A 19,549-nucleotide genomic window follows, 5' to 3' on the forward strand; every position below is an offset into this window, starting at 1 on the left:
GTTGTTTGTAGAATGTTGTTGTGTGAAGAACGTTGTTGTTTGGAGAACGTTGTTGTGTGAAGAATGTTGTTGTTTGGAGAACGATGTTGTATGAAGAATGTTGTTGTTTGTAGAATGTTGTTGTGTGAAGAACGTTGTTGTTTGGAGAACGTTGTTGTTTGGAGAACGTTGTTGTTTGTAGAATGTTGTTGTTTGGAGAACGTTGTTGTTTGGAGAACGTTGTATGAATATTGTTGCAGTGTTATACTAGCAAACACAACGTGTGTGAAATAAAACAGTCAGAGCTCAGAGTCATTAGAAGTGAAGGTGTTTGATTGTGTGATAGACAATGAAAGAACGTGGATACTGTTTGTGTGAATGTGGAGAATAAAGATAAAACAGACTTTAAACAAACGTCGGTTTTCATCACCGTGATTTAAGGTGGAATCTTTGCTGCAGGTTTTCAAATCAAATCTGTTTCATTCAGACAAAAGAAAGAAAGAAGAGGTAAAACCTCACGTGGACAAAAAGCCTCCAGTCAACGTGTGGCTTCATGGATTTATTTCTACAGCAGCAAATTTAAAGGAAATCATGTCCCTCTAATTTAACTGTGAGGAAATAAAAGAGCAAATGTTTGTGTTGTCAAGTCTGTTTATTGAACATGAGACATTAACATGCAGATCTACATCAACAGCAAGGACAAAAGAAATGATGCCGTTACACAGGAACATGAGACGCTGGATATTTTCTTCCTGTGGTTCAGATGCACTTGAGCAGGTAGGAGTTACAGTTCGCTCCTCGTCCACAGTCGCAGAGTTTTCCGATGCGAGGCCCAAACTTCATAGCACATCGGTCTCCCATCCCACACTGAGCAGAGGAGAGAGGGCTCGTTCAAAACAACAGCAGATATTCAAAGGGTTTTCACAAAGGATGGAGGAAATATATGAACACAGACCTTTGCTTGAGTAATTTTAATTTTTTCTGAATTATTCTGATTTATTCTGCCCAAAGAGAACGAGGGATTAATTAAATAATGAAATCCTGTTCATTATTCAAGTTGAGCTGAACTTCAGTTTTATTTCTGTGTGATTTATTTCCACTGACAGAAGCTGAGGATTAAAAAGCTTGTGGAGCTTTTTCTCTTCTCTCAGTTAATTGCTGTTGTTGGATTAGTCTTTAATTACACTGAGCAAAAGACTGTTGTGGCATTTTCTTCTTATCTTTTAATGAGTGTCTAACTGGTTTAATTAAACAGCAGTGGCGTGAATGACAGAATGATGTGTTCAGAGTGAAGAGACGTTACCAGAGGGATGCTGCCTCGCTTCTCTGTGGAGGAGATGTGACTGTGCATCCTGCCCAGCAGAGCCTCCAGTGCTTCCACCTGCACACAAACATCCGCCTGAAGTTCCATCGGGTTCTAATTCTTCATAGATGACTGTTTAAAAGATTATCAGTGTATAACGCTGCTTCTTCTGTAGTTAACCTGGAGAAACATTTATCTTATGAAATCCAAATCTAAAGCAGAATAAACACACACTTGTAAAGTCATGTTTGCACTAAACAAACATTTCTCCATCACCATGAAGTTAGAATAAAATCTAGTAGCTCAGGTTCCACTCGTATTCAGAACTAACAACAGGACATTTGTTCTACATCAGGTGTTTCTCAGGAGACGTGACCCTGAACACATTCAGATACTGACCAGGTCTCTGTCTGCAGCTGCTTCAGGTTTCTCCAAACCAAAATCCTCCGCAGACACTTCCTGAGACGCCTGACCGTGACACACTGTGCACATGAGGCTGAGGAAGAAGAAGAGGAGTGGCCAGCGGAGCATCCCTGAGCGGTCCATGGAGGAGGAGGAGGAGGACGATGACTGTGGAGTTGGAGGAGCAGAGGGTCTCAGCAGGTCCACAGGAGATTCTCCCTCCACCCACAGACCTGCTCCTGCTTATATGGAGCTGAAGAGCCCCGCCCCACAAACACTGCACCATTCACATGAGATGGATGAGTGCAGCAGCACATTTCCACCGAGGTCACGTCAGTGATAGAAACACATCCAGCTCCTCGCTCACACTTTGTTCTGCTGCTGCAGGTTCAAAGTCCAGAAATCTAAATGTCATTCAGTTGTACAGGAACACTCCCACCTGCAGACAGGTGAGGGGACCGGTCACATGACTCTGGTCACATGACTCCGCTCACATTGGATTTCAGGATGTTGAACAGATGACTGAGGTATTATCGTCTCAGTTATTAATGGGACATAATGAGTGTCTTATTTACATAAATATATATATATATATATATTTATATGAGTGATTGATTACCGGACTTTTGTCCACTGTCCACTGTCTGTCCACTGTCTGTCTGTCTGTCTGTCCACTGTCTGTCTGTCCACTGTCTGTCTGTCTGTCTGTCCACTGTCTGTCCACTGTCTGTCCACTGTCTGTCTGTCCACTGTCTGTCTGTCTGTCTGTGAACCACCTTTAGCATGATGATCCCACAGAAAACAGATTCGTCCCCGAGGAGACAAACACAAGATTCAACTGTTTCACAGCTTCAGCATTTATTGATTTACATTAAAGTGTGTGTGTGTGTGAGAGTATATGTGTGTGTGTGTGTGTGTGTGTGTGTGAGAGAATATATGTGTGTGTGTGTGTGTGTGTGTATGTGAGAGAGTATATGTGTGTGTGTGTGTGTGTGTGTGTGTGTGAGAGTATATATGTGTGTGTGTGTGTGTGTGTGTGTGTATGTGTGTGTGTGTGTGTGTCTGTGTGTGTGTGTGTGTGTGTGTGTGTGTGTGTGTGTGTGTATAATGGCTGCATCCCAGTTGTTTCTCACTGAGTCACTTGAATGGAATGCTTCCATCATTACAGCTGCAGCAAAAACATGTTTAACTGTTTGTTACATAAAGACTGGAAATAAAGATGGATGACTAATCATCTGTATCGCCCCCTGGTGTCTGGCTGCAATATAGCTCATACACCTCCTCCTCCATGTTAACAGATGGGACATGGACCAAATAAAAACTCAAAGTAAACGTTAAATAAATGTTTGTCAAAGATGTTTCTGTCGTTTCAGCTCGTTCTCATCTCACTGATGTTTGTTCAAGTGTTTCTCATCAGTTTGGTTTCATTATTTATTGTTGATATAGAAACAGGCGGAGACGTCATGATTGCACACTTATATCACAGAAGGAAAAAAAACTGCTGCTACTACGGACTGTGTTTGCACTATCACAACTCATTGTACATCACCATATTATATTACATTATTTTATAAAACTTTGCTGCTACCTCATACATTTGCACTAAAAGACTGTGTATTTATTGTCTGCTTTAGTTAGGATATGTCTGTCTTCACTTGTTGTGCCTGTGCACTCTACTGTTACTTTAGTGTTAGGGAATGTCTTGTCTTCGCCGTGGGATCGTTAGGAACGCAGTTTGAATTCCTTTGTATGTCTGGTCTATGTGAAGAAGATGACTTTGATTGACAGCTGATACTGGCTCCACGTGATGTCATCAACACAAGATGGCAGCGTTCACATGTGTTGGCTTCATTTCTGGGCAGTGGTCACACATTCGTGAGGATATATATATATATATATATATATATATAAAATGATTTGAAATAAATACTTTATCATCTTATTGTAGAAATAAATGTTCTGATGAAGTTTATGAGCTGTCTCAGTCTTTGGAGGAAATGATGTCATGTTTAAGCAGCTGTCAAGCTACACACACACTACACACACTACACACACTACACACAACACACAATCAAAGCAGTTTTGATTTGTGATGTGAATGTAAGGACCCCCCCCCCCCCCCCATGTTGTGTGTCAGTGGACGTTCAGTCACATGTGGATGATCTGATCTATGAGGAACCGAGTTCACACTCAGTCTTAAATAAATATAAAACACTTCAGTGATGGAGGACTCACTTCCGGACGGAGTGAGGACGTGACGGTGTCTTCACTCATTTCTCTCGTGTGCCGCGTCCTGCCCTGAGCCTCCAGCAGGGGGCGCAGTGGCTGAGTGCTGCGCTTCCTTAAACGCAGACCAGTGGATTGGAGGAACACACCCAGTGACATCAGGAGGTCCGGAGGAGTCTCACTCAGCAGCAGCAACCGGAGCCGCGAGGACCCGTTCTGTCCCGGTCTGTCCCGTCCACACGCCTTCAGGGTTCCGAGCGACGCGCAGCGAGGACGCGCAGAGACGCAGGAGGATGTCAGCTTCAGAGGAGACGGACGGGCTCCGGCCCAGATACGGCTGTAAGTTCACTTCTCCCCCCCACTCTCCGGGTGCACTTCTGTCCACACAGGACGATCCGGATCAGAAGCTGAGCTCTGATCCGGATCGTCCAAACGAGCCACAAGTGCAGAAAAGTTTAGAAAAGTTTAGAAAAGTTTGGAAAGTTTAAAAAAGTTGAGAAAAGTTGAGATGTGAGACAGCACGAGTCCACCTCATTATGACTTCCGCCTTTTCTACCAGAGACTGAGAGGAGGAGGAGGAGGAAGAGGCCTGACACACTTACATTTCAGATTTCAACTTGATTCTGTTGGAAAGAAGAAGAACTTTGTTCAAATTCATTTGATCAAAGTGAGTTCAGATCAGGTTTGACCTGCTGCTGAGCCGCTCTCACACAGGAGCAGAGACTGGGATCGAACCTGTGACGGATGGAAATCACCTGCTTTGTGTTTTCAGTGAAACTGTGTCCTCAACAGACAACGAGCTGCTGCGTTCACTTTACATTTCATAAAGATATGAAGAGACATCACCTGCATCAAGACACAGAGAGACAAGGAGAGACAGACAGAGGGAGAGACAAGGAGAGACAGAGAGAGACAGACAGAGAGAGAGAGAGAGAGAGAGACAGACATACAGAGAGAGACAGAGAGACAAAGAGCTGCTGCGTTCACTTTACATTTCATAAAGATATGAAGAGACATCACCTGCATCAAGACACAGAGAGACAAGGAGAGACAGACAGAGGGAGAGACAAAGAGACAGACAGAGACAAGGAGAGACAGAGAGAGACAGACAGAGAGAGAGAGAGAGAGAGAGACAGAGACAAGGAGAGACAGAGAGAGAGAGACAGACAGAGAGAGACAGACAGACAGAGAGAGAGAGAGAGAGAGAGAGACAGAGACAAGGAGAGACAGAGAGAGAGAGACAGACATACAGAGAGAGACAGACAGACAGACAGAGAGAGACAGAGAGACAAAGAGCTGCTGCGTTCACTTTACAACTTAAAAATATATGAAGAGACCTCCCCTGCATCAAGAGACAGAGAGACAAGAAGACAGACAGAGACAGTCTCTCTTGGTAGAAATTAAAATACATCAGCTCTTGTTTCCGCTGATTCTCTGCAACTTGATGCAGAGTTTTTCTTGGACAATTTAGTCAAAGTGTCTCTGGTTTGTCTCCAGCTGTCCTGGACGCTGTGGAGAGGCTCACGGCCGAGGAGATGGACGAGCAGCGGCAGCAGAACATGGCCTACGAGTACCTGTGTCACCTGGAGGAGGCCAAGAGGTGAGAGGCTCTCATTGGTGTGTGTGTGTGCATGCGTGGAGTTGCCGCACTCTCTGATTCAAAAGAGGAAGGAGTGAGTGGGACAGGAAGTGACTCAGTCCTTTTGATTGTAGAATCCTACTGTTGCTACAGAAACCCACAGTTGTCATAGCAACAGGTTCCGGTGTGCGTCCTCTGGTTTATTTATTGGTTTAAGCTCTGATGAAGTAACGTTTGTATGTTTGTCACCACACGTCCTTGTCTGCTCTGGTTATCTGTGATGTTGAGAGGATTCACAGTCTGTCCTCCAGCAGACATGTCTCCCTGTGCTGCCAGAGACACTTTCAGAGACAGAGTCTGGAACTTTGTGTCCCACTGAGTTTGAGTAAATCAGCTATTACAGAAAAATCTACAACATTCTTCAAGTCAACCAAAATGAAAACCTGCAGCAGAGTCAGTGCGACTGTTGGTCCTGACGTCCTCCTGATGTCTGACGTCCTCCTGATGTCTGACGTCATCCTGATGTCTGGCGTCCTCCTGATGTCTGGCGTCCTCCTGATGTCTGGCGTCCTGACCACGGTCCTGACCACGGTCCTGACCACGGTCCTGACGTCCGGCTGCCGTCCCACGCTGCCTCTGCAGGTGTGTGTTGTGTCAGGTTGGCTGAGCACCATGTGGGGGACAGTGCAGCCTGCAGGGCGTTTTGGGGGAGGTGTGTTGTGTTGTGGTGTGTTGTGTTGTGTTGTGTGTGTTGTTGGAATGGCAGGAATGTGTGTGTGTTGATGGAATGACGGGAATGTGTGTGACAGGTGTGCACAGGGTGTGAGTGTGTCCCTGTGCGTCTTGCAGCTGCAGGAATGTTGTGTCCCTGTCACATGTGTTTGATCGTAGAAAGTCATTCTGGACTTTGAAGTTTGAGATGCAAACAACGTTATCGTCTGATTTGCATGTTACTGCTGCGCACGTTATCCTGACATATTAAAATGGACAGTGACACAGAGGACACATCACGTCCTACATGTTGTCTCTTCATTATCCTCTGACTGAAAATAAGATGATTCAGGTTCAGAAACTTGAACCAACAGAAGTTTACATGATAAATGACTGTGTGGAGGTGGTTCACAGACAGACAGTGGACACACAGTGGACACACAGTGGACAGACAGATAGTGGACGGACACACAGTGGACACACAGTGGACAGACAGACAGTGGACGGACACACAGTGGACACACAGACAGTGGACGGACAGTGGACAGACAGTGGACAGACAGATAGTGGACGGACACACAGTGGACACACAGTGGACACACAGTGGACACACAGACAGTGGACAGACAGTGGACAGACAGACAGTGGACACACAGTGGACACACAGACAGTGGAAGGACAGTGGACAGACAGACAGTGGACAGACAGACAGTGGACACACAGTGGACACACAGACAGTGGACACACAGACAGTGGACGGACACACAGTGGACGGACACACAGTGGACAGACAGACAGTGGACGGACACACAGTGGACACACAGACAGTGGACAGACAGACAGTGGACACACAGTGGACACACAGACAGTGGACAGACAGACAGTGGACACACAGACAGTGGACAGACAGTGGACAGACAGACAGTGGACACACAGTGGACACACAGACAGTGGACATACAGACAGTGGACACACAGTGGACAGACACACAGTGGACACACAGTGGACACACAGTGGACACACAGACAGTGGACGGACAGTGGACAGACACACAGTGGACAGACAGATAGTGGACGGACACACAGTGGACAGACAGTGGACAGACAGACAGTGGACACACACACAGTGGACACACAGTGGACAGACACACAGTGGACACACAGTGGACACACAGTGGACACACAGTGGACAGACAGACAGTGGACAGACAGACAGTGGACACACAGTGGACACACAGACAGTGGACACACAGACAGTGGACACACAGTGGACGGACACACAGTGGACGGACAGTGGACAGACACACAGTGGACACACACACAGTGGACAGACAGACAGTGGACACACAGACAGTGGACACACAGTGGACAGACAGCAGGGACCCTGTGATGCAGCAGAATGTCTTGTAGTGAGTGTGGAAGATGATCAGGGGCGATCGTCTGTTGTTGACTCACGGTGACAAAGACTGAAAACTGATTTGAAGAAACGTATTTCATTTGTCTCTGATCAAACTGAATTCAGATCCTGAAACGTTGTGTCTTACTTTCACTCTGCGTCTCTGGAATGTTCTTGGACATGTTTCCTGCTTCAGTCTGGTCCTGTGGGGACATCAGGAGGACTTCAGTGGTTTCTCATGCTCAGTAAATGAGGTTCCACAGAGAACCAGATTAATTCAGGTCTGACGACTCAGAGGAAGAAGATTGTACGTTTGTTCAGGGGATATTTGATGTTTTATATCTGATAACGTTTTCATCAGACGTCTTCATTCTTCCTTTGCCTCAGAGCAGTGTCTCTGTCAGGGTGGTTCACATCCAGGTTTATTTACAGCACAGTCTAATTATCGTTTACTGTGAATTATGCCGATGACGGGTTTCACTCTAACATTTCATTAAAGTTTCAGGATTTGAGAGAGAGATGGGACGCTGTGTGGCCATGTTGTTTTTAAAGGACCCAGTGATGGGAGACATGTCCAGATGTTATATCAAGATAAAAATGTTCATATCAGTCGATAATGATAAATATCACTGTGAATATTCTGCTCTGTTACAGATGTGCATCAATGAAAATTATATTTCAATATTAATTTACCTGATGGATTATAAGCAACATGGAAAGACCAGGGTGACGTTCAGTAATTTCATTATTTTTGTGCTGACTGTTAAGATCTTATATGTTAAATAAGCAAACAGAAGAATTTAAGTAAATTCTTATTTCCATGTTACTTAAGTAGAAACACATTTTACTGTGCCAACCTTCCCCCCTCTGTGGGGACCTGGATATTTTTACACCTGTGTTAGTTGACTCGTGTTTTATTTGATAAGCTCCTCCCTCTCCTCAGACTGTCCATCGCTGCAGATCCTCTTTTCAGCCTCTGTTGCAAACTCTTGGTTTTAGCACCCGTCTCTTTAAGAACCCCCCCCCCCTCGAAAAGCCCAGTCCTGTGTGTGTGTGTGTGTGTGTGTGTGTGTGTGTGTGTGTGTGTGTGTGTGTGTGTGTGTGTGTGTGTGTGTGTGTGTGTGTCGGGGAGGGAGAGAGATAGAGGACGGGAGAGAGAGAGAGATCATTGCTCCATAAAGGCCCTGCAGGTATCGTCCTGATCCCGCCCCTCCCCCTCACCTGTTCGTCTGTGAAACTTGACTCTCAGAGTTTCACTTCCTGTTCTGATCTCCGTCACAGCTCAGGAACAAAACTTTGGCTGAGGAGCCGCCGTGGGTCAAAGGTCACAGCCATTAATGTCGCTGGACATTTCTTAAAGAATGAAACTAAAGAAGCTAAAGTAACAAGATGTCACATTTAACTGAGAATAATAAATCACATAAACCATTAATCTGATGTCACTAATAACGCTTCAAGTCTTTTAAATATTCAGTTCACTACATATGAATTATATATATTATATGTATTATGTGTATTTATAGTGTGATTATGTCTCAAGTAAAGGACTGAAGCTTTTTTTATGATTTATGAAACCTTAAAGGTTTATTTAAGTTTTTAGTTTTATTCCCCAAATCCAAAATGTTCATTAAATTTAGTGTAAAAGCAACAAAACAACATCAGACAACGTCGATCAGGCTCCACATTTTCATTGTTTTCACCATTATGTCTTTTATATCAAATCTTTAAAAGATGAGGGACGCAGACAAACAGTGAAATCGTGTTTTTCTTAAACATGAAGAAATGAGCTCATGTGTCTTCACCTCAAGAGTTATTAACAAAATGAAACACCGCTGGTCGTCTCTGGCAGCGACGTGACAGAGAGGCTGTGGTCGAGCTCTTTGAGTGGATGGGGACGAGGGGGACGAGGGGGACGAGGTCAGCTGGTGCTCAGATTCCAGTGATGCAGTAAAGCATGAAATGGGAAAGTTGGCCTTCACTCATCTTCTGTCTTCTTTCTTTTATCTTTTCTTTGTTTCTCTGCTTCACGTTCCCATTGTGTCTTTATCTCTGTTCCTACAGTGTAAACAAATGTTCTGATTGAGTCTATTAGGTTCTCATTCTGAAACAGGTCACAGACGGCGACACTGTACGTTCGACACTGTACGTTCGACACTGTACGTTCGACACTGTACGTCATATCTTTATCTCTGCTGCTGCAGATAAGAAACATGATTTTCGCTCCAGCTGTAAACTCTTTGTTCCTCCTCTTTCACACAAAGCTTTATTTATACAAGCAGCAACATGATCCTGTTGAAAAGAACCTTTGTGAACTGACGGGTCACGTGACCTTCCCTCATTTCCCATCAGCCCTCTGCTGTGTAAAACCACCACATTTGTCCTCGTCATAGTTTGGTCCGACTTTATCCTTTAGCATGTTTACATGTGGTTTGACTGGTGGGTTCATTTCACACGTGGGTGTAAGATTTCCAGGCTCTGATGGTTCCCCTGGTAAATCTGTGATTTACACCAACCTCTAACTCAGCTGTTGTTGAGTCCTGGAATCTGATGACTGTCGAGCTCGACCGAATCGTTACCGATATTAGTTTATAAGGAAATTCTTTTACGATATATCTGCCATGTTGCCAATATGACTCATTGGATGTCAGACCCTTATAATAACATAACAAGAACCAGTTCATCTTTCAGTCCGACTTTGTATTCAAACTGGAACCTTCTTGTTTTTAAGGCCACAAAATATGATAATACACAAAATGTGTGTTTTTTTATCGACAGATAAAACCAGAACCCTGAATTGAAATCAATGTGCGGTCGAGATGTGTAGTTCCAGTTACGTGATCATTTCCATATTTGAAGCATTGTTTTCTAGTTGCACGTTTCACTGGCTCAACATTGAGACATTTAAATCCTGATGATCACACACATCAGTGAATAACAGCTCATGTTTCCTCACATTGTCTCGTCTAGAGCTCTGAACTTTTCTCTACAATGAGTAAATGAAACATGAGGCTGCTCCCTGAGAGCGACCAGAGAACAGCAGCTCTGTTGGTATCAGACTCGTATGATCCAGTTGTTATCAAACTGTGGAGGAAGCAGCTCAGGCTGAAACCTGGAAAACAGGAAGTTCGCATTTCAAAAGGTATTTTTACTGTTGACAGAACGGATCCACACAGCCTCAACATGTGTGCACTGCATCATCAGTGTGGAGCTGCAGGAGAAGCTGCAGCAGCAGACGTGTTGCAGGAGAACACAGGAGGTGGAGTCTTCCTGAAGAGATGGGGCTCAGCAGCAGACGTGTTGCAGGAGAGGCTTTTGGCCTCTCTCCTAATATAGTTGGAATCCAGTCGTCGTTCTAAAATCCCATTTGTAGCTGCCGTCCTGGCTCAGTGGAGGGTGTGTCTGTGTTTGTGCTGGAAAGGGTGTGTCGCCCTGATAAAAGACTCATTAGCTGACAGTCTTTATGGAGCCTTTCACTGCTGCAGTGAAAGTGGGGCTTGTTCCCAGGCCCTGCTCCACGGCTCAGGCACTGCGACCTGAATAGCAGGCCTGTCTGGAGACGCCATGTCACCACTTCCTGGGAGGGACGTTGTTTCAGCTGCTGGAGCGCTGGCCTGAGCCTGTGTGTGTCTCAATGTTAAAAAAGTTATAGTTCTGAAACGAGGCTCGATTTCAGAACTTTTCAAGATTAGGATCCAGATAAGTTTTTAAATTCAAGTGTGTGTGTGTGTGTGTGTGTGTGTGTGTGTGTGTGTGTGTGTGTGTGTCTGGAATGTTTCTCACTCAGAAGAATGACACTTTCTCAGCACATGAAGAAGCTGTTTGACTTTTACTAAGTTCACGTTTGACTTCACTGTGAAATTCCTCAGAGTCAAAGTTAAACTTTTCATAATGTTTCTTCTTACTATGATTCTCACACTGAACTTCATTAATTAAAACGTTTCTCTTTCAATGACTCATACTTATAGAAGTTTATAGATGATGTCATCTGCAGCTGTAGACTTCAGGTCATGTCTGAAAACTGCTTCAGTGAAAATGCAGAGAAATCTGAAAGTCACCAGTTTGGAAGGAGTCGGTTGAACTAAAGGAAAATAAAGTGCGAAGGTTGTTTTCAGGGACAGAAGCTGGAGAAGTTCCTGATCAGAGACGATGTCTGACATGGACTCACAGCAGGAATGTGACTCCACAGAACCACAGAGAAGTCAAACATGAGGAATGCTGGGAACTGTGTGTTCAGGAGGAGAGGTTACTACAGGTCGGGTTAGCTGTGTGTCATTGGTACAGAATCATTTTATACATCTTGTGGTGTCATATCGATAAAGGCAGCGTTGAATACATTCCACACGTATGACACAGTTCTGCATGAACCATACATGTCAGGCTCCGAGTGACGAATCCATGATGATCAGGTGACACACGTCTGAACTGAAGTGAAAAGTGTCTTTGCTTCATTCAGCGTCAGTTAATCTGACATTATTGAATTCATCATCTCTGTTAACGTCACGTTCATCATGTTGAGGATCTTTTGCTTGTGAGTCTGTTGAATGGACAACGTAGGTTTGTCGTAACCACGTATCCTGCGACTCCACAGAAATGTAACAAGGTGTACCTGAATGCAACAGCAACAACTGTGATTGGTCGACTTGTCTTGTCGGTGTTTCTCATTGGATGGACAAACACACTCTCTCTCCTCTGACAGGTCACATACATCATAAATATGACGACTGTATTTCCTTGCATAAAGTAGGTCTATGTAAATAAATACCAGTACTTTACAGTATTCAACTTCTGCTCCTGCAAATATTACACAACAAAACTCTTTTTCAAAGTAAATGCATTCAGTCAACAGAAGTGTTGGAGTGCTTTTATTTTGAAATGGGTACAGGAAGTGTTGCAAATGATTTTTATGACATGAATTCATCAGGTTACCATTAAAACAGAACGATGATTGTCTGTTTATTCTGCTGTGAAACAAACATGAGTGTATAAACTTCCTGTGCACAGACAGAACGTTCGCACATCAGTCTTTGTTGTGTCTCTTTTAAAATGTACATGTATGTTACATCAGTAACTAACACGTGTTAGTGAACACTGTCATCTGTGTGACGTATCTGTGCTCCGCCCCCAGGTGGATCGAGGCGTGTCTGGACGAGGAGTTACCTCCCACCACAGAGCTGGAGGAGGGGCTAAGGAACGGCGTCTATCTGGCCAAACTGGGAAATTTCTTTGCCCCACGAACCGTCTCCCTGAAGAAGATCTACGACCGCGAGCAAACACGCTACAAGGTGAAACCCTGTGTTCCAAATTAAATCATCGCTGAGGCTTCGTTTGAAAACTCATCGTCTCTGCTACGGATTCGTCCGACGTCAACAAGACTCCAGAGTTAAAACTGTGGGGCTGCGTTTGAGTCTGGATGAACAGAAACTGAGATGTTTGGAAACATGACAAAGTCAAATTTATTAGAATAAACTTGATGGTTGCTGAGACGTTGATTAAGTGAGATGACGTGTTTCAGACACTGATTGGCCTCGTTAGAGACAGGAAGTGTTCAAACTAAATCCCAGAGTGAAGAGAAAAAATGACGCAGCTCTAGAACCAGAGTCACAGAACATTTCTCAAAAAGATTGAAAGAATTTGTGTCCAGAGATTTGTGATTCTACACGAGTCTTTACTTTATTCATTCATTTCCTCTGCATCTCTTTGTAAACTGTGTGAACGTAGCTTTGTATTAGTTTGAGGCTGAACTGAGCGTTTGAGGAGAACCTCATGTGTGTGTGTGTGTGGTTTCTCTCCTCCAGGCCACAGGTCTCCACTTCAGACACACTGACAACGTCATCCAGTGGCTCAACGCCATGTCTGAGAAGGGGCTGCCGAAGGTGAGTCTCCAACAACACTCATCACATGTTAGCGTGAAATCAGACCGGTGGTAATAATGTGTTTGTTTGTGAAACATTGAACAAGATGTGAATCATCTTGTGGAGGAATCAAGAATTTATCAGCAATGAAATATAATTAAATAGAAGACCAGATTTGAATGGTTACTTTTACCTTGAAGATGTTTTCACATCGGTCTGTTGGTTTGTCAGCAGCAAAAAACGCTGAATATCATCAAACATGTTGTGGATTCACTCCAAAGATTTATTAAGACGACTGATTTCCATGAATGTGACAATTAGCTGCAGCTTCATTGAATTAAAGTGACTCTCAGTTTTCCATATTTCCATGTAAAACTATTCATGTCAGACTTTTCAAACCTCCTGGAAGTTCAAAATCTATTTCAGTGGTAAATGCATTGGAGAAGCTCAGTAGATTTTTAAACTAAAAAAAAAAAGTCAACACATTTTGTGTCAACTGTTTGTCTGATAATTTTTCCAGCCTGTCAACATTTGTCTCAATGTTGGTGTGAAGAAAATTGACTTTGTCCATTTTCAGCTTCAGCAGAGAATCTGAGGAGCTGCCTCAAAGTGTCAGTTGTTCCTCAGAGACGATAACAGGGCGTGAATTCACATTTACATTGTGAAATCCTCCAGATGAGCTAATCCTGAATCACTCACATGCTGCAACACGCTGCTTCACTCTCACAGACTCTGTCTCTGCCTGTGTTTCAGATCTTCTACCCTGAGACCACAGACATATATGACAGAAAGAACATGCCGCGCTGCATCTACTGCATACATGCACTCAGGTACTCTCTCTCTTTACCTCTCTCACGATACAACCTCAGGGGCCACATGAAGTTTAACCAGTGCATCTGATGAATTCCTCACACGTCAGAATGTGTGCACCTGAACAGCTGCAGATTCTCTCCGTGCACGTCGTCACGTTTTACGAGGTGAACGTTGCACTTTTTAGCAGGAAGGAATTCAGAGGGTTTTACTAGAGTGTCAGGAAGTGAAGAACACAAGCACAGGGCTGGTGTTTGTGTGCCTGTGTATGTTGAGTGTATATGTGTATATATATGAATTGTGTGTGTCTGTGATTGTGCTGTGTTTCTTCATGTCGTGTTTGTGGGTCATGTTTTACAGCCTGTACCTTTTCAAACTGGGCCTGGCTCCTCAGATCCAGGATCTGTACGGAAAAGTGGATTTCACCGGTAAGACTGAACATGAGTCTGTCCCAGTTAAATCCAGAGCTAATGTGTCCATGTTGGTCGAATGAACATGAAGTTAAAAGTTCATATCGTCAGCACAGTTTCTGCAGTTTGTGTTTCACATGTGAAGCAGCAGCAGCAGCAGCAGATTGTGTCTGACAGCAGCGTCAGTCTGCTGCGAGTCAAACATGATGCGTCTGAGAGTGGAGGAGCTTCTGGAAATGTGGGAGTCGTTAGAGTTTGTCTCACTTCTCTCTCCTCCTCCACGGATCTGTTCATTCTGCAGAGGAGGAGATCAACAACATGAAGAGCGAGCTGGAGAAGTATGGAATCCAGATGCCGGCCTTCAGCAAGATTGGCGGGATCCTGGCCAATGAGCTGTCGGTGGATGAAGCTGCATGTGAGGCTCAGATGTCACGGGGATGGGGGGGGGGGGGCATTTTACTGTTTCACTGTTTAAACACAGATGCATTTGGTTTCATCATTTTAAACTTCACAATAAATCAGCTTTAATCCCCAATATTTGAATGTCAATGACTCAATCAGCTCAAATTTAGTCATTTTCATTTTCACACCTTTAAAGATTAGATTCACTTTTTCCTCAGTTATTTTCTGTTTAATTGTTTTCACAAAGTTAAAGTTGGATATTTATTATTTTGCACGTGTGTGTGATTCCTTTAATATCGTCTACTCTAATTCAAATAGAAATATTTCCCAGTTAAATGAAATACATGTATATCAGACAATGATTCATATTCAGAACATGAATCAGTAAAGTAAAACCAACATTCGTACACCGCATCCTCAGTCTTCTCTTCCACCCTCAGTACATGCTGCTGTGATCGCCATCAACGACGCCATCGACCACGGCGTACCGGAGGGCACGCTGGCGGCCATGGACAACCCCAACGCCATGCTGGTCAACCTGGATTCCAACTCTGCTCGCCTGTACCACGACACGCTGTACCAGGCCAAGGGAAAAAAGGTTGCCAGCTCACGCAAACGGGTACGATGACACGTCAGTAACGGAGGGAGCACGTGTGTCGTCTCAGACGAGCAGGAATTCATATCTGCGGCCTGAAGTTTCCTCTGGAGACTGAAACATTTTCATTTCATTAAAAGCATCATTGTGACAAACGCTGGCTGAAAGATCAGCTGACGCCAGAGAGAGTGAAATAAAATCATGAGTAGATAAAATCCTTCTGACCGGTCGCACTTCATTTATTTACTGTTCCTCTTCACTTTCATGTTGCTCTGTCTCTGCAGCAAATGGAAAACGCCGACGCAGAGAGAGACGTCTACGACGAGCTCCTCACTCAGGCTGAAATCCAGGGCAACGTGAATAAGGTCAACGGTACGTGACACATGCACTGATCTGCTCATTCCTCTTGGTTTCCATGGCGCAGGCATAACGTGTCGACCTTTCTCCTGCAGTGAGCAACGCTCTGAGAGCAGCTGAGGAGGCTCTGCTGAGCGGGAACGAGGATCAGCTGTACGAGGCGCTCAGAGCCATGGGCCTTCAGAACCTGCAGCCACAGAACAAAGGCTGGTACCTGAAACAGCTGCAGGCCGACAGAGAGAACAAAGAGCAGGTACGGATTATCATGACCATCTCACCTGGATTAGATTAATTTATTACCATCTCACCTGGATTATATTAATGTATTACCATCTCACCTGGATTATATTAATTTATTACCATCTCACCTGGATTAGATTAATTTATTACAATCTCACCTGGATTAGATTAATTTATTACAATCTCACCTGGATTATATTAATTTATTACCATCTCACCTGGATTAGATTAATGTATTACCATCTCACCTGGATTATATTAATGTATTACCATCTCACCTGGATTATATTAATTTATTACCATCTCACCTGGATTATATTAATGTATTACCATCTCACCTGGATTATATTAATTTATTACCATCTCACCTGGATTATATTAATTTATTACCATCTCACCTGGATTATATTTCATCAATGTCTTTCTAATCTCACATGGATTTGTTCCCTCTAAGACGTCGCCAGGAGAAGCTCTGACTAAGGACGAGTTGCAGAGTGGCGTGGGTGTGGCCAATGAGGTTGCAGAAGGCTACCTGAAGAGTATGAGTTCACTCATACACTCACACCTTCTATATTAGATTACATTCATTATAATCTCACCTGGACTATAAAATATTATATATCATATTCTTTATATTATGAATACACTCATACACTCACACCTTCTATATTAGATTACATTCATTATAATCTCACCTGGATTATAAAATATTATATTACGTTCATTATAATCTCACCTGGATTATAAAATATTATATTACGTTCATTATAATCTCATCTGGATTATAAAATATTATATATCATATTCTTTATATTATGAATACACTCATACACTCACACCTTCTATATTAGATTACATTCATTTTAATCTCACCTGGATTATAAAATATTATATTACGTTCATTATAATCTCACCTGGATTATAAAATATTATATATCATATTCTTTATATTATGAATACACTCATACACTCACACCTTCTATATTAGATTACATTCATTTTAATCTCACCTGGATTATAAAATATTATATTACGTTCATTATAATCTCACCTGGACTATAAAATATTATATATCATATTCTTTATATTATGAGTTCACTCATACACTCACACCTTCTATATTAGATTACATTCATTATAATCTCACCTGGATTATAAAATATTATATATCATATTCTTTATATTATGAATACACTCACACCTTCTTCCTCTCTGCACCTGTATGTGTAGTTTTCACCATTGTTGATGTTCTGTGTAGTGTTGAAGGCAGTGGAACGAATCAACGCTGCGGTGCGAGCAGGAGAACCCGAGAGGACGGTGGAGGAGCTGATGAACCCTGACGCTCAGCTGCCGGAGGTTTACCCCAATGCTGCCGACCTCTACCAGAGAGAACTGAGCAGTCTGCAGCAGCAGAGTGCAGAGGTACCCTGAAGCACTGACTCTAAAGCAGCACTGACCCTAAAGCAGCACTGACCCTAAAGCAGCACTGAGTCTAAAGCAGCACTGAGTCTAAAGCAGCACTGACACTGACCCTAAAGCAGCACTGACTCTAAAGCAGCACTGACTCTAAAGCAGCACTGACTCTAACCCTAAAGCAGCACTGACTCTAAAGCAGCACTGACTCTAAAGCAGCACTGACTCTAACCCTAAAGCAGCACTGAGCCTAAAGCAGCACTGACTCTAAAGCAGCACTGACACTGACCCTAAAGCAGCACTGACTCTAAAGCAGCACTGACTCTAAAGCAGCACTGACACTGACTCTAAAGCAGCACTGACTCTAAAGCAGCACTGACACTGACCCTAAAGCAGCACTGACCCTAAAGCAGCACTGACTCTAAAGCAGCACTGACACTGACCCTAAAGCAGCACTGACTCTAAAGCAGCACTGACCCTAAAGCAGCACTGACTCTAAAGCAGCACTGACACTGACTCTAAAGCAGTGCGTGTGTGTGTGTATATATATATACACACACACGCACACACACACATACTCTCTCTCACACACACACACACTCACGGGCCACTTTATTAGGTACACCTTGCTAGTACTGGTTTGGACCCTTTGTCTTTGTCTGTCTCAGTGTGTGCCATGTTTCCCTGTACAGTTAATATATATATATATGTATATACTCTCACAGGCCACTTTATGAGGTACACCTTGCTAGTACTGGTTCGGACCCTTTGCCTTCAGAACTGCTTTAATTCTTCGTGGCACAGATTCAACAAGGTGTTGGAAACATCCCTCACAGATTTGGTTCATGTTGAACTGACAGCATCACACAGTTGCTGCAGATTTGTCGGCTGCACATCCACGATGTGAATCTCCCGCTCCTCCACCTCCCAGAGGTTCTCGACTGGAGCACAGTGACCTCACTGTCATGAGAAACCAGTTTGAGAAGATCTTTGTGACATGGTGCCTTCTCCTGCTGGGAGGAGCCATCACAAGATGGGTGTGGTCATAAAGGGATGGACATGGCAACGATTTCCAATCTTCTAATGTCCAGTTCTGAGTCTGTGAACGTTTGCCTCAGTAGATCTCAGCTGACAGGAGTGGCACCGGTGAGGTCTTCTGCTGCTGTAGCCCATCTGCTCCAAGGGTCCACGTGTTGTGTTCAGAGATTCTGCAGACCTTGGTTGTAACGAGTGGTTATTTGAGTTACTGTTTCCTTTCTATCATCTCCAACCATTCTGCCCATCCTCCTCTGACCTCTGACCTCAACAAGACATCTTCATCCACACAACTGCAGCCCACTGGATATTTACTCTTCTTAGGACCGTTCTCTGTGAACCCTAGAGATGGCCGTGTGTTCAAATCCCAGTAAATCAGCAGTTTTTGAAATACTCAGACCAGCTCGTCTGGCACCAACAACCACGACACGTTCAAAGTCACTTAAATCCACTTTGTTCCTCATTCTGATGCTCAGTTTGAACTTCAGCAGGTCGTCTTCACCACGTCTGGATGCCTACATTTACTGAGTTGCAATTGAACAGGTGTACCTAATAAAGTGGCTGGTGAGTGTGTATAAATGTGTGTAACTTTGTGGTCTCCGTCCTGCAGGGCTCGCTGTCCCACCCTGAGCTGCTTGTTGCCGTGGAGATGCTGTCATCGGTGGTGCTAATGAACGAGGCGATGGATGTGGGCGACCGAGCTGCCCTCTGGAAACAGCTGTCCAGTCCTGTCGCCGGACTCAGTAACGTGGAGGATGACTACGCTCAGAGGTGTGTGTGTGTGTGTGTCTGTGTGTGTGTGTGTGTCTGTCTGTGTGTGTGTGTGTCTGTCTGTCTGTC

The 19,549-nt window shown here is 43.9% G+C and overlaps 2 protein-coding genes across 2 annotated transcripts in view; one reads left to right on the forward strand and one right to left on the reverse strand.

Moving 5' to 3' along the window:
• Positions 1-612: 612 nt before the first annotated feature.
• Positions 613-4,069, reverse strand: cartl (cocaine- and amphetamine-regulated transcript-like). The gene is made up of 4 exons (XM_020108174.2): positions 3,920-4,069; positions 1,682-1,852; positions 1,283-1,360; positions 613-846 (listed from the first exon to the last, which is right to left on the reverse strand). The coding sequence occupies exons 1-4, from the start codon at positions 4,067-4,069 to the stop codon at positions 739-741; spliced, it is 507 nt and encodes a 168-aa protein (XP_019963733.1). The 3' UTR covers positions 613-738.
• A 44-nt stretch (positions 4,070-4,113) lies between these two features.
• The window catches only part of iqgap1 (IQ motif containing GTPase activating protein 1), a 32,566-nt gene continuing 17,130 nt past the window's right edge, over positions 4,114-19,549 (forward strand). The window contains exons 1-13 of the mRNA XM_069528534.1: positions 4,114-4,249; positions 5,408-5,510; positions 12,721-12,877; positions 13,391-13,468; positions 14,201-14,277; positions 14,618-14,685; positions 14,969-15,082; positions 15,510-15,688; positions 15,949-16,036; positions 16,117-16,274; positions 16,716-16,800; positions 17,520-17,683; positions 19,320-19,480. Coding sequence (XP_069384635.1) covers positions 4,204-4,249; positions 5,408-5,510; positions 12,721-12,877; positions 13,391-13,468; positions 14,201-14,277; positions 14,618-14,685; positions 14,969-15,082; positions 15,510-15,688; positions 15,949-16,036; positions 16,117-16,274; positions 16,716-16,800; positions 17,520-17,683; positions 19,320-19,480 — 1,478 coding nt within the window. The 5' untranslated portion in view covers positions 4,114-4,203. The remainder of the gene's footprint in view (positions 4,250-5,407; positions 5,511-12,720; positions 12,878-13,390; positions 13,469-14,200; positions 14,278-14,617; positions 14,686-14,968; positions 15,083-15,509; positions 15,689-15,948; positions 16,037-16,116; positions 16,275-16,715; positions 16,801-17,519; positions 17,684-19,319; positions 19,481-19,549) is intronic.

Source organism: Paralichthys olivaceus, chromosome 1 (genome assembly GCF_024713975.1).
Source record: "Paralichthys olivaceus isolate ysfri-2021 chromosome 1, ASM2471397v2, whole genome shotgun sequence".
Taxonomy (NCBI): domain Eukaryota; kingdom Metazoa; phylum Chordata; class Actinopteri; order Pleuronectiformes; family Paralichthyidae; genus Paralichthys; species Paralichthys olivaceus.